The sequence below is a fragment of the Daphnia pulex genome, chromosome 9 (genome assembly GCF_021134715.1).
Source record: "Daphnia pulex isolate KAP4 chromosome 9, ASM2113471v1".
NCBI classification, from domain to species: Eukaryota; Metazoa; Arthropoda; class Branchiopoda; order Diplostraca; family Daphniidae; genus Daphnia; species Daphnia pulex.
In genome coordinates, this window is record NC_060025.1 from 7,744,472 (window position 1) to 7,757,959 (window position 13,488).

At 43.3% G+C, this 13,488-nt stretch overlaps 1 protein-coding gene and 1 long non-coding RNA gene across 10 annotated transcripts in view; one reads left to right on the top strand and one right to left on the bottom strand.

Moving 5' to 3' along the window:
• The first annotated feature begins 507 nt into the window (after positions 1-507).
• LOC124202897 lies at positions 508-1,579 on the top strand. Its single transcript, XR_006878367.1, has 2 exons — positions 508-893; positions 956-1,579. It is a non-coding gene; the product is annotated as an uncharacterized LOC124202897 (long non-coding RNA).
• LOC124202896 (neuron navigator 3-like) overlaps positions 1,234-13,488 on the bottom strand; it is a 32,781-nt gene continuing 20,526 nt past the window's right edge. For 3 of the 9 annotated variants that reach the window (XM_046599397.1, XM_046599395.1, XM_046599393.1), the window contains 22 exons: positions 9,695-9,885; positions 9,508-9,620; positions 8,866-8,949; positions 8,727-8,796; positions 8,557-8,654; positions 7,212-8,487; positions 6,618-6,690; positions 6,442-6,545; positions 5,563-6,353; positions 5,194-5,442; positions 4,996-5,101; positions 4,726-4,931; positions 4,510-4,661; positions 4,357-4,440; positions 3,687-4,286; positions 3,477-3,621; positions 2,960-3,404; positions 2,753-2,893; positions 2,420-2,677; positions 1,937-2,347; positions 1,788-1,869; positions 1,234-1,717 (listed from right to left, as the gene is read on the bottom strand). In XM_046599397.1, the coding sequence (XP_046455353.1) occupies positions 1,595-1,717; positions 1,788-1,869; positions 1,937-2,347; positions 2,420-2,677; positions 2,753-2,893; positions 2,960-3,404; positions 3,477-3,621; positions 3,687-4,286; positions 4,357-4,440; positions 4,510-4,661; positions 4,726-4,931; positions 4,996-5,101; positions 5,194-5,442; positions 5,563-6,353; positions 6,442-6,545; positions 6,618-6,690; positions 7,212-8,487; positions 8,557-8,654; positions 8,727-8,796; positions 8,866-8,949; positions 9,508-9,620; positions 9,695-9,885 (5,802 nt within the window). In that variant the 3' untranslated portion in view covers positions 1,234-1,594. Of the gene's footprint in view, positions 1,718-1,787; positions 1,870-1,936; positions 2,348-2,419; positions 2,678-2,752; positions 2,894-2,959; positions 3,405-3,476; positions 3,622-3,686; positions 4,287-4,356; positions 4,441-4,509; positions 4,662-4,725; positions 4,932-4,995; positions 5,102-5,193; positions 5,443-5,562; positions 6,354-6,441; positions 6,546-6,617; positions 6,691-7,211; positions 8,488-8,556; positions 8,655-8,726; positions 8,797-8,865; positions 8,950-9,097; positions 9,320-9,369; positions 9,464-9,507; positions 9,621-9,694; positions 9,886-10,954; positions 11,326-13,488 lie in introns of those variants that run through there. The other 6 variants (XM_046599398.1, XM_046599394.1, XM_046599399.1 and 3 more) reach the window with 5 other exon arrangements.

A 13,488-nucleotide genomic window follows, 5' to 3' on the forward strand; every position in this document is an offset into this window, starting at 1 on the left:
ACAAATTCAGTAAGGCATTTGACTTTCATCAAGCAGATCTGGTAAATGTACTAAATACACTTCACACACTTCATGTTCATTCACTGAAACTGGAACTCTAAGTAGCAATGGGACAAGGAAAATTATCTATATTATTTACAAATTTACACAAATTTATCTATGAAAAATAAAACTCTACATACCTCTCAGCTGGGTTGCCTTCGTAACGGCTGTAGAGTGTAGAAACAGTTGTACACTCGACAAACATTGTGACACAGGTTACACTTGCAAGATTCAGAAAAGATCCTATGGTCCATGCGCAAGAACTTTTGTCTAATTCCACTGTATGTGGGCTTCAAATATGAGTTTCATGCTTTTGAGAGCATAAGGATCTAATGGATGGAAATTGACTGAGCACTAAGTCAACTTGTTGGAAATTGGAATGACTCAAAGACTTTCTAGAATTTGAAGAAAATGGATGTAATATATATAAAGAAGGAAACTAGTTCTAGATAAACCTACTCTATCGAAGTTGTATTCGGTATTTTGAATCACAGAAAAATAAGTATAAAATAGCAACACTTTGTTTCGCCATGTTTCATTTCATGATGCAGGCAAATGACAAATCAATTGAAGTCAGTGGCATCTAGCGGTCAGTAAAGAACCAGTAGTCCAGTACCAAAAGAACAGCGCTCAAAATGCGACCGCTTCGTCTGCTCCCAAGTTACACAATACTTTTTTTTTTTTTAAACAAAACAACTTGCAAAACAAATTCAGATTAGGATTTTGAGGTAACCGTCTTTGAATAACACAACATTTAGCTAATGATTCTCATTGCATTCTAGGCTTTTTCAGAAAATTTCAGCTGAAGTTTTCGTGTGACCTAGGGTGCTTGTGACATCAGAGATCAAATGGTATAACTATAATACAATAGTGCAAGCTATGTCTTTCAAAGCTAAATAGTTTCTATTTGTAGGGTATTTATTTTGTCCAACATTTAAAATTATTACTGTGACATTTAGTATATATCACATTTCATGTTGACTTTTTGCATTCAAGTCTTAGTAAATCTCCAATATTGCTGCCTTTCCCAGATCTAATTCTACAATGTTATTTATTTTGAGGACAACTACAAGACAATGTTACCACATGGTATTAATCTGTGCTACGCATTGCCCTTTTTAAGAAATTGTTTTAATTCTTTTTACACAATCTATTTTAAATTGTTGGAAGAAATATGTAAATAGGGAAGGAGAAGGTAAAAAATGCGGTGTATTGTTCGCAAACACAATCGAAAAAAAATCTTGTAATTCCATAACTTACCGAACACTTTATTAAACTGGGAAATTCATAGCACACAATATTTTACTAGTACAAAAATATGAAATCAAATTATTTTAAAACGCCGTCAATGGATCATATAGATGTAAGAACAACATAAAATGCAAAGATTTCTTTCGACACAGTGACAAACGAGAATCCGCTTCGAAAATTCATTGAAACAGATTTAATATTTGATTAAAAAAGACAAAGAATAAGCGCTATAGTATGTAAACAATGATGGCTTGTGGCTTGGTTATTACACTTTTTTTAAATTGCAGATCTTTGGTACTTTTTAAACTGTATCATTAGTCACTTTGGACTCGCTTCCACTGGCTAGTGATTCGGAACTGTTTTCTGAGTTGTCCACTGGACTTGGGAGGCCGGCTGCTTCTTGCAGTTTAATTAGCATGTTAACCTATTAAAACAATAACCAACGATGAAAATAATTTGATTTTCATTCATTTCTAGTTTTTTTTTTTAGTTACCAATGGATCTCGATCCTGGTTTGAAGTACTCGTAGAATTTGATCTTGTTGCCGAGTCGTAACCAACATCTTCAGGTCGAAGTCTGAAAATATTTTTTTTGTTATTTTATGTCAATATGGTTGTGGTTTTACACAAGAAAAGGTTATTACCGCATAAGAGCATCACAGGCACTGCCTTGAGCCCAAGGATAAGTGGATATGATCCATGACGTAGGATCTTCCCATGGCGCTCGTTTTCCATAGAGCTGAAGCCCTTCTTTAGCTGCGTGCAGCAGGTACGGCCCCAAAGTATAATTCCAAAGATCGGTGAACCAAATTTGTGAGCACGTCGAATCAGCTGGGACCTGTAGGAACCAACGCGGGCCAATCGTCACGTCAGCCGAATTGTGAGTCTCCAGAAATTTGTTCAGGTGGGCCCAACAACGAGGGATCCACTCGACAACTCGCTCCAATGCTCCGTCACGTGATTTAGCCAGCAGTTGACTTTGAATTAAACGACGACGTAAGAAACGCTGGATAAGGCCTTGAACCGGCTCTGCATGATTTGCTAAAAGAATCCACCTAATGACGAGGAAAGTTGCAAAATAAAATAATTAGCTCCACTGACAACTACGTTTGTTAGTCGTCAATTACCTGAAATTAAACTGTAACTGGAGGTGCACCGAGGATTGCGCCATTGGGCCTGTAGTGCCAATAAGGTACGGGAATTTTTGTTTCTCTCTAACCGACTCAAAGTGAGACAGTGGCGCAAAGATATCGCAAAGGGAAGGAGCCAGGTGTAAATCTTCCAAAATTATAACAGTAGGAACGTCGCTTGAACTGCCAGTCAGCAAAGATTCACAGACGTGACTCAAATATTGCCGAACTTCCTTACAGCTCGAAGCATCAACTCTGTTGTCAAACAAGAAACAAAAAAATTTGAATAAACCAATAAATGGTAAAATAGCTAAAGTAAATATTTCTTACTTGAGCACAGTGGTGGAAGTTGAAGGAACATCATCCTTCCCGATACAATAGTCGGCAAGTTTTCGAGCCAAATAAGATTTGCCCGTTCCTGAAGGTCCACTCAGGATGACTCGTCCATGTTCGTTCAATAACGACACATATCTGTCAAAGAATAATAATGAAATTTGCACATTTGAACCAGACTTGAAAAAATGAATGAAAATTCACCTGCTGAGTATAGGTAGAGGTATGAGCGTGTCTAGTGCGAGGCAAGCTGGCAAGTCATATTTGGAGCTTTGTTTCACTATTAAAGCGATGTAATTGCAATCGCCCACCAAATAGCCACACGGTAGCAGTTCAGGAGGAGTAGCAACTTCTTCGTCGGTGTTCAACGATCGCACAATTTCTCCAACACGATAGGAAGACAGGCATTCTTCATCCAATCCAAGGTGAGATTGAGGGTCAACCTGTCGCAAGTACTCGTTAAAGAGCTTGCCAACAGAGTGGTCCAGATGATCCCAACGAGTCTTTCCGCTGACAGCGACATATCCAATCAACCACAAATGAGTAGTATCGATTGCCGATGTGACATCATCCTCGTCCTCTTGCTTTATGTGGAGATGTATAGCGATCGATTTGCTGTCCTTGTCATTGTCCAGTCCAAGCATCCAATCTAAAAGATAAAAAAAGGTTTTAAGCCATCGGTTGGTATTTTCCGGATAGAGGAATTCCAATTTCGACCTACCAGTAATGACAGATGCTTCATCGGCTGGCGATCGACGATGGGATCCACGACGATCAACCGTATGATGAGGGGATGAGACAGCTGATTTCTGATCTACTTGACGATGGAGCCTCTCATTGTCTTGCTTCAGCGTAAGCATTTCGTTCTAAAATGAAAAGAAAAACGAATGAGGTTGGATGAACAATGTTCAATACAGTTTGTACGACTTACCCTCATCCTGGAAACCGTTTCCTTGAGCGCTTCCAATTGGTGGGCAGAAGATAGCGCTTCGAGACGGATATCGGTCAGCACCATATCCTTTTCTCTGAGCTGTTTCTTGAGTTCTTGAACAGTTTCTGGAACGGCTACCGATCGATCGGCATCGCCATCTGTCACGTCCATCTGACTATGGGGATGTGGATGGTGACTAGCTAACATAGGAGAGGAAGGAGCCGACCAAGTGCTGCCCATTCCACGTACGGGACCGGAAGAATCTTCAGAGTCTGATCCAGTGCCCTGGCGAGGGCCTCCTCCTTGCGGTCGTTTGGAGCGTGAAAAAGCTTTTGAGAACGAATTACGCAACCACGACTTCTTTTTCAGTGAAGGAGAAGGTGAAGGTGAGCAGGATCCATTGGGCTGGGATGGCGACAAGGACGAAACCGAGCTCATATTCGTCGTCTGAGAAGTCACGCTCGAAACAGAATCGCTCGACAGTTGACGTGATATTGTTGCATGGTTGGAATGCGAGTCCATTTTCCCCAAGGACCCAGCATCGAACCCTTGCTTACGTAATTGATCAATAAACTGGCGTAAATCCTGAAGTTCATTTTCCTAAAGATTTAAAAATATTTTCCAATTAAACCTCCTATCTTTCACAATAAATCTTATATCTTCAGTTTACCTTGTGCTCGGCTGTCATGGTCAGTGATTGTAAGCGACTAGTCATGCTGGCCAACGACTGTTCGAAAGCAGCAACTACGTGAGCCTAGTAGAATAAAAGATGAGATAAAATGAAATTCATTTTCATCGGACAAGATTATCAATCTACACTTACATTAGTGGACAGTTGTCCAGACAACGTGTTTACTTTCTCGTGAGCTTCAGCTAAATCCCGTCTCAACTTGCGGATTTCCGATGCCTGTTTCTCTTCTTGGGAGGAATATAAGGAACTAGCTGTCGAAACCAGACTGAGGGATGATCCGTGGCCTGTTGAGTAATGAATTTCGTTGGTAATGTTTGGTAAATCAGATGAAAAGGGGACACCACTTACAATCTTCTTCTTTGGAATTCATTCTAGAGAGTGACAGGAGAGCGCTGTAGTTGCCTAGCGAAGACCGGGACGTAGATGATCCCGCGTAACGATGGTTACTTGTAGTGTCACATCCGTTTTCTTGTACGTGACTACTGAAATTGTTTAGCTCACTCTCTTCATTGCGTTGCAACATGGAAGGATACACCTTTTCTGACTTTGTCGAACTATACAAAATCAAGTCATTAATCAAGTTTTCTTTGGTAAAAAAAGAAATAAAAATGTTCTTACCGAACGCTGTTGCTACGATTCAATCGAGGACTTGGCGGGTTATTCAGCCAAGGTATTTTAGGGCCATGTGCAGAATCTAAATTCGTCTCTGGATTAATCGCCAAATCTAAGAGCCAAAAATAAACAAAATGGTTAGAATGGAACTGATAGAAACAACTAAAATGGTCGAAAAAAAAATAAGAATTTCAAGCAAAATACCATTGGCGTTCTTGGGATGGTACTTGTTCCAGTAGGCCGTGTAGGGCGTGTCACTAAGTGATCCGTCCGTGTGCATGTTCCTGCCGTTGACGACGTACTTGATGGACTTGTCTTTGTCACGCAACTTATCACCCGACTGAGACGCTCCAGGCGAGTCTAGATTCAAATCCGTTTCTCCATTCAGTTCGCTGACGCCGGCAAATAAATGTGCAGCGAAATTGGCATGCGCTAAACGCTTCTCTTCCATGCCTTTATTTTGTGGTTGTTGTTGTAGTTGGTTAGTCGTGCGGAGTTAAAAGGTTAAAAGAATGCAGTACGGTTATAAGTAAGATTAATCATTGGGTTTAGCTCATTTTAAATGAACATTACCTCTGGCATTGATGTGGTTGAAATGGGATTTCGGAAGACTCTGTGTGCCGGAAAGTAACAAGCGTTCCCGAATGTTGTGCGACAGTTGATTGGCAATGGGGGCAGTGAGCGAATAAGATTTAAACCCCGTTTGCTGATTGGCCACTTTTCCATTGACAGTGGCGGACGAGGGACCAACGGGCAAAGCGAATTTCACTCCGCCGTTGGTAGTTTGGTATTCAGAGTCGCTGAAAGATCCGCACGGCTGGTTGAGCGATGATTGCGTAGATGTCGGAGGCGCCTTGTACTGGGTTGGCTTCAGTGTTCGTCCGCCAAGGTCCGTTTGAGTTCCACCACTGACTTTCAAACGAGTTTTTGGTCTTTCTAAGCTTCGATTCGAGTTGGCTGGAACATTGTTCTCTCGATGTTGGTCTTCCATCAGCTTCGGAACCGTAGCCACATTGGCCGTCTTGTAAGTGACTGCCTTTCCGTTCATAGTCGACGAATCGTAACGCTTGACGTCCAATCCCGGATACCCAGTGTTCTTCTTGACGTAGCCAAACGAGGCTGGAACGCCTTTTGCCGGTTGGCGTCGTTCGCTTGTTTCACTTTCCGTATACACTTTACTCCGCTTGCCCGACTCGATGGTGTTCAATTTTTTGTGCTCCGTCTTTCTAGGGGAGGGGACTTCCTGCTGTTGGGATCGTGATCGTTCCCGGGAGTCGCTCTTCCAAAGTTCCGTTTGGAACCTTTCCGATGATGGCAAGCGGCCGGCCTCGATAAACTTCTTCCATTGCGAACTCGAGATTTGTCTGCTTTCAACAAAAGTTGAGATATATTGTGATGGCTCTAAAGTAAGCCCCCCGTTGTTTCTACACTTAAGCCTAGACGCGAACGTACTTGTAAGGAGAAGTTTCAGCGACAGCGGGTGGATGACGGCGATTCTGCAGAGGCGTTCCATAACCATTGGGAATACCAGGGTAGACACCTCCATTGTGTTCCATCTGAGAAAAAAAATTAATCGATAGACACCTAACCCTTTTCAAAATCGATCAAAAAATAATTTATTTAAATACCTTGAAATGAAGTCCATAAACGTCGGTCCAAGGATCTGAAATGCCACTGGAAAGCGAACTGGAGTCGTCGTAACTACGAGCCGAATAAAAAGACACGAGAACAACCACAAAAAAGAAGGAGGAATGAATATAAAAACGACGCCAGCAACCGAATGTGAGTGTGTTCCGTCCCCAAATGTTTGTTTCGAGTGAATCTCCCCACGCCGGAATACACACACACAGCACACACAAGAGCTGCGAAAAATCTACTGGGGCGCAATGGTCGGGACCCCTCTTGCATGCACAACAGCAGAAGAGAGAGAGGGGCGAGAGGAAATCAATAGCGGCAGCTGCTGCGCGTGCGTTGACGGCCACTGAGTGTTACACCATCAAAGCAGCAGTCTCGCCTGGTCTCTGATACCCGACCCCTACCGCCACTGACCTCATCGTATTACTCGTATATCTTCTATTCATTTAGTGCTCTCGCTCAGTTTACGACATAATTAATCGAATTGGAAAAGGGTCTAATGATGTCCATTCAAAGATTTCTTGCTCCGCAACATTTCGTAATGTCACTCGACTCTTTCGAGAACAGCTGATCATTAAATGTCTCACCTGTCTTCATCTTTATTGCGCTGAGTCACCGCCAAATAATGGAGCTTCCGAGCATAGAGAGATGCACCGCCCTCCGACAAGTAGCCATCGAGCGGATCGGCGTACGAAGTGTTTGCCGCCCGTTTGACTGTCGTTGGACTCTCGTGAAACGACTGGCTGGGCCCGTTTGAATACTCGTGCCGCTTGCCGAGACCCTTGCTGGCGGGAAATATCGTCATGGGTTGAATGTTCATCGATTCGTCCTCGTCGTCATCTTGACACTGGCCCGTGGGGTCACTGATGTCACTGGAAGAAGGTGGCGACGTTTCCAGGTCGCTGGTCGTCATGGGGAACACTTTGGCCACGAAACTACTGTTGTTGTTCAAAGACCGAGCATTGTCGGCCTTGCAATCGTCCGGTTGATCGCTCTCGGATGGAGGTATGAGATCGGCTCGGTCGGCCAACTTTTCCTGCGGTTTGATTTCCAACTGCTGCTGATTTGCTTGATCAACAACGTCCGAAGGGATGTGGCCTGGTTGGTTTTGAGAGCGGGATACAGTGGGCTGCTGACTACTTGGCTCACTAGTGTCCGCAATCGAAGGAAGACGCGTAGTGGGACTATCCGTGCCGCTATTGCACTTGACGGCCACTTGACTTGATAGCGTAGTTTCCCTAAGAGAAACGGCTGGAGAGTTTCCCAACAAATTAGAATCGTGAGGCGGCAAAGGAGCAGCAGAAGAAGAAGCGCTATCCACAGCAGTTGAATTTGTAGCAGAGGGTTCCACCATCATCATCTCGGACTTGCAACTAGCCTTATTAGAAGCGGTCGGTACTTCTTTCCCATCACCGGGTGTTCTCTCCAGGACGGCCTCCTCCGTTGCACTTGGCTTCCTCACAACTTTGGCGGTACCCTTAACGGCAGCTGTCGGCTTGGGTATACCGCTACCACCAGAGCAAAAGGGTTTGGCAGCCATCGTCGTCGCCGGGGCTGGTTGCTCGTTCACTTTGACACTGCTGCTAATCTCTTCAGTTTCGGCCAATCGTTTCACTTTGGGCGACAATTTGGGCGAGTTTTTCGCTCGAGTTCTGATGCTTCTCTCTTTGGTGCCGTTTTGAACTACAAGAGCGTTGGGTATCGTCTTCTTTTGCGATGGTGGTTGATCGAAAACGGCCAAAGTTGTCAGTGGAGTTGCATGACCGTTACTGCTGTTGAACGAACTTGAATCTCCCTGCTCTGAACGCCCAGAACTGAACCCACTCGAACTAGATGGCCTCTTCGATAGGGCAGTTGGAATACCTTTACATAATTTTGAAATGAAAGATTAATATTATGAATCTTGAAATATACGTGTGACATTTTACTTACCAACAGATTTTTCATTGGGCTTGAATAATTTAAATTTATCTAGCATGGATTGCTTCTGCATTGGATGAGCGGCCAGTGGAGTCTTGATTGAATTAATCCTAGTAAAAAGAGAAAATTTATGATAAAGACATGTACGCTTTCACTCCAATACAAATAATGAGTGTTATTACTTTACTGAAGAATTTGTTTTAGTTGGAGTTCGTGGTATGAGTGAACCAGTTGAAGAGAGGTTGCCACTTCCTGTTTACGACAATAAAATGAAATAAAAGAAACTGTGTGTGGCTCTAATGAAAGAATGTGCAATTTTACCAGTGCTGCAAAGGCTGGGACTAGCTGATCGAGAACTGGCAGCAGATGTAGCAGTGCTGGAAATCGGTCTCAGCTGTGGAGAACCTGAGACAAACAAAAGAACACTTAGGAACACTCTGATTCCGACAGGTGGTTTCTCCAAAGTCAAGTCAATGCACAGGGAATTTCAGACTGTAGCAGAAGTAAACAGTAACATGTGGTAGATCAAAGATATCAGTAAACCATTACAAACCCTGAATTTGTTCCTCAATAGAACACACTGGAAGCTTCACTGTGATGGAATTGGGAAAAAGCAACCATAGTGCAACAACTCAGTGTGTAGACTACATGTTATATCAAAACCTTTCTCTCTCTCTCTCTCACCCTTCGTATCATTTCCGCTGTACTTGACTCTCAAACACACGAGGGTCAACCCTCACTGCCCCGGGGCTCAATCCCAACCCTTTTGTTCCGTTTTTCTTGTTTTTTCCCACAGTCTATTTTAATTGCATTAAAGGAAATTACCATTAGCAACGTCCAAGCCTGACGGTTTTAATCGAACGACTGATTAAAAGAGATATTTTTCCAATGAAAGATAAGATTTTTTGGTTGGCCTTTCGACTTCCGACATCTATTTAAAAAAGTTTCGGTTTACGTAGTTACCATAATGAACACTAGATGGCACCGCTATTTTCGAGATCATCTGCATTTGCCCGGGTCTTTTGACGAGTCCAACCGCCGGAATCGACGAAACATTCGTCTTGGCAATCGGAATCCTTTATTAAACGATAAATAAAAACGATCCGTTAAAAAATTAACTTGATGGAAATTTAAAGAGACGAAATTTTACTTGGCCATTTCTTGTTGCTGCTGCTGCTGTTGCTGATGCTGCAATTTCTGTTGCTGTTTGTAGCGCGACAGGGCGAAAAACACGGTGAGGATGGATTTCAAATTGCCCTGGTGTATCTCACTGGCCGTGACGTCGTCCAGTGGAATGCCCAGCGCCGTCAGCAGTCTCAGGCAAGTGGCGATGTTATCAATCTGTGTTTTTGTTGCACGAAATAAAAAGGAAATTTAACCCAAAAAAAGAATAAATAACAATAGATCATCAAAGAATATATGCGCACACGGATGACCACATATGCTGTGCAGCTCTGGCCCATCCATTCCATCACCAAAAAAAACCCGAAAATGCCTGCTGTCTAAATATACAGAACGAACCCCATGTAACCTTAAAAGAATTCTTTTTTCAGACCCCCGAGAAAAAAGGAAAATTTTACCCACCCAAAAAAGGGAGGGATAACGAGGGTTTTTCTTTAAGGGCAGCAACAAAACATGTAACAGAAGCGTAGAAAGAAAGAAAAGAAAAAAAGATAAATGAGAAAGATATCCTGAAAAGTCCTTCTTTCTCTCACCACCACCACCAGTGGAAAACATTTTCTTTAAAAAGCCGGTAGTAGTATTTATATATACTCTTTTCACGGTTCTCTAATTTTGCGCCCCCCTCTAAAAAACTATCGGGTGATATTGAATTCCCCCCCACGCCTGTCTGTCTCATGCCCAGTTCAGCTGGGAGATGCTGGGCGCGCGTCTACAAAATAGACGATAAGGAGTGTCACTAATCCATTAGAAAGTCACTCAATTTTATAGCCTGTAAAACTCTACAGATTCTTTTATTTTCTTTCCAAATCCTAATTGACTCGCTTATATCAACAACAACCTAAAAAAAAAGCCAGCGCGGTGATAACCGCCATTTTCACCTTATCTGATATTGGTTGTCCATTTTCTCCAAGCTTTCACCAAAACTAAAAATCCCCAAAAATGGAAACTGAGATAACCGCGAACCGTAAGGTACACACACACAACAACAACAGCAACATTTAACGACAGAAAGAAGAAGAAGAGTCCTGCTGAGCGCCTATCCAAGCGCCCAGGTAGAAACACTTAGTACGTTACCCTGATTACAGCGCAACCCCCCCGGAAAATGTAGAGCAACAGCAGTTGTAAAATCCCAAAAAAGCTTTAAACAGATATCAAACGAAATATACAGTTTGTGTGTGTACAGAGAGAAATTGGATCACGGCAAAAAGAAGAGAAACATAAAACCTACATGGAGTCGCTAGTTGCTGGACCGTTATATATATCTCTCCGGTATTTTTTTTTTTTAAAGTTATTTACGGAGTTTTTTGAGGAGGGACCTCCGACTGTGCGCAACCACTTCCGCCATGGCCAACGGCCACCATCATTTTACCAGAATTGATTTCCGTTTCTTTTCTTTCCTTTTTTCAAAAATGGCGCGTCTTGGCGATTCCAAACGAAACAATCCGCGATTTGAACGTCTTCTCACTGGACAACAAAATGAAACACTTCCTGGGGGGGAATTTGGGACAATCCGGTCAGAGATAATAATCACACGAGATAAAAATCACGGGATGTCTTCTTCGCAAGTTTTAGCACGTTGAATTGGACGAGCTATAAAACCATAAAAATGTTTTTTTTTTTTTCCTGTCCGAAACTGACGACGGGACTGGGCACTGTCTACACTGATGGTCAGACGAGCTAGAAAAATAAAAACCGGCCAACAGGTTGTTACTGTCTTGCTGTTCGGTCGGGATGCCAGTTGTGTACTGACCGCTTAAGCCCCTTCCAGCTGATATATCCGAGGCGAATATAATCCAACAGAAGGGGGCGACTCCTCCCACACAACACAAACACAATGCAGCAGACTATCCCATCGGTATATGTACGGCCACTTATGACTCGTTCACTTGGACCCAGCCATTGCCCTCCTATCTCCACCAAACCGCGACGCCATGTTGATTTATCTCCTTGCGTGTGTCTGTCTGTCCACTTTACCTGTGCACAATTGTCCAATTTCCTTTATTTCATGCGAATATTATAGCGGGGAAACATGTCGATATTATTTGAAAGGACACACACGTCTCGGACAGCCAACAACGGGAACTTGTCGGTTGGCCGATTGCGATGAATGCGCAATGAACGAAACGGCGTGGCGGCCGATGAGCCTTCCTCAGCTCTTATTCTTTTCTGCGGGGAATGAATTCCAATGTTATTTCTTCTTTTTCTTCTTCTTCTGCCGTTCCGCAGCGCTAAACTCGGCGTTCACACACCATAGGACACACGAACGGCCGTAAAAGAAAATAACACGTATATAAGATGTATTAAAAAAAAAGAAGCGCGTGACAACGAACCCTGTGACTTTCGCATCGTTGCCTATAAGAACGTCGTATAGATTTTTATTTTTAACAACCGTTTCTTTCTTCCTATCGGGATTGTAACATAGACGCAGCGTGAAATCGCGGCCGAGCTGGCGGGTTCGTGTCAACCCCATACAGTTGGGTCATCCACACCGCCTGTTTGGGCTTCAATGAAACGGCAGCGATTTTCTATTGGAATCTCCTGCCATTTCCCACGAGCGGCGGCAGTTCTCAGCTTCTTCTTCTTCGACAATATAATTTTTTAACGGCCTGCGAAAAAGCGTGTGTCTAATCTTTTTCTTTCGGATTATTATTAGTTCTAAGCTATATGGTATAGAGCAGTGTACCGCTAGTATTCAGTGTTCAATGTTCAAATCGGGTGACGCTAGATGGTGTGATTTACACCCTCTCAACGACGGGAGACGGACGGACAAGAGCTGGAAACATTTTTATTGCTGTTTGCTCAGCTATGCTACATGGGGATATGTTATATGGACGCGTTCACTCCGTGTGTATATAAAAGCTCAGTAAATCTCTCGGGGGGAGAGATATTTTTTCTTTAAAATAAAAAAAGATAACGAAAAAGAAAATAGTAAAATCGAACAGTACTATACGCGCATATACATGTATACAAGATAGATAGATCTCTCTCAAGTTTCTCACCCCTAGCCCATGTCAATGTATATTTTTTCCCTTCTTGTCGGATGTTGGATGTCTATAATAGCCAGATCTACTGATGGCGGATGGAAGATGGATGATCCAACCGAATCAACAAACATTTCGGGTAATAATTCTCTCGACACAGACGCGCGGGAATTTTGAAAATTGTCTTAGTTATACTATTGGGCATTTAGTCGAGTGGAGGGAATTTTCTCACGTTACTACTACGAGTGTTGCGTAATAATAATAAAACAGTCTCGAGTTGAAACAGGACAATCGATTGTTTTGTTTTTCAAGCTCCGGCGCCTATAAATCGTCTCGATAGAGCCGTATAAACATAAGGAGTCCCTTTTGAGAGTGGACAGGCGACGGCAGGCGCCGCTGTGTGAGAGAGCCGGCCGCGAGAACGACCGCCGCGCAACTCGACGGGTGGCTATAAATTGCACACGAGCGGCAGCCGCCGCCGCAACGGCGCGCGGTGTTGAATACAAGAGAGAGAAAGTATATCAGCGGACCCCAGCAGCAGCAGCAGGAGCAGCGGAGTAATGGATTCATGATTGCTGCGGCCCATCTGCGGGAAACCCAGCAGAAAGAATCGGACATTAGATTTCTCCCGCCGGCCAACGCGTGAAACGTCCACAGCTTTTTTTTAAATAAAAAGGACCAGCACCCGCCACAAACGACGAGGTTTTGCCGAGATAATCAGCGACGCTATTTGATTTCGAAATGATATAATTTCGAATAATCTAATCATCTCCTACAGATC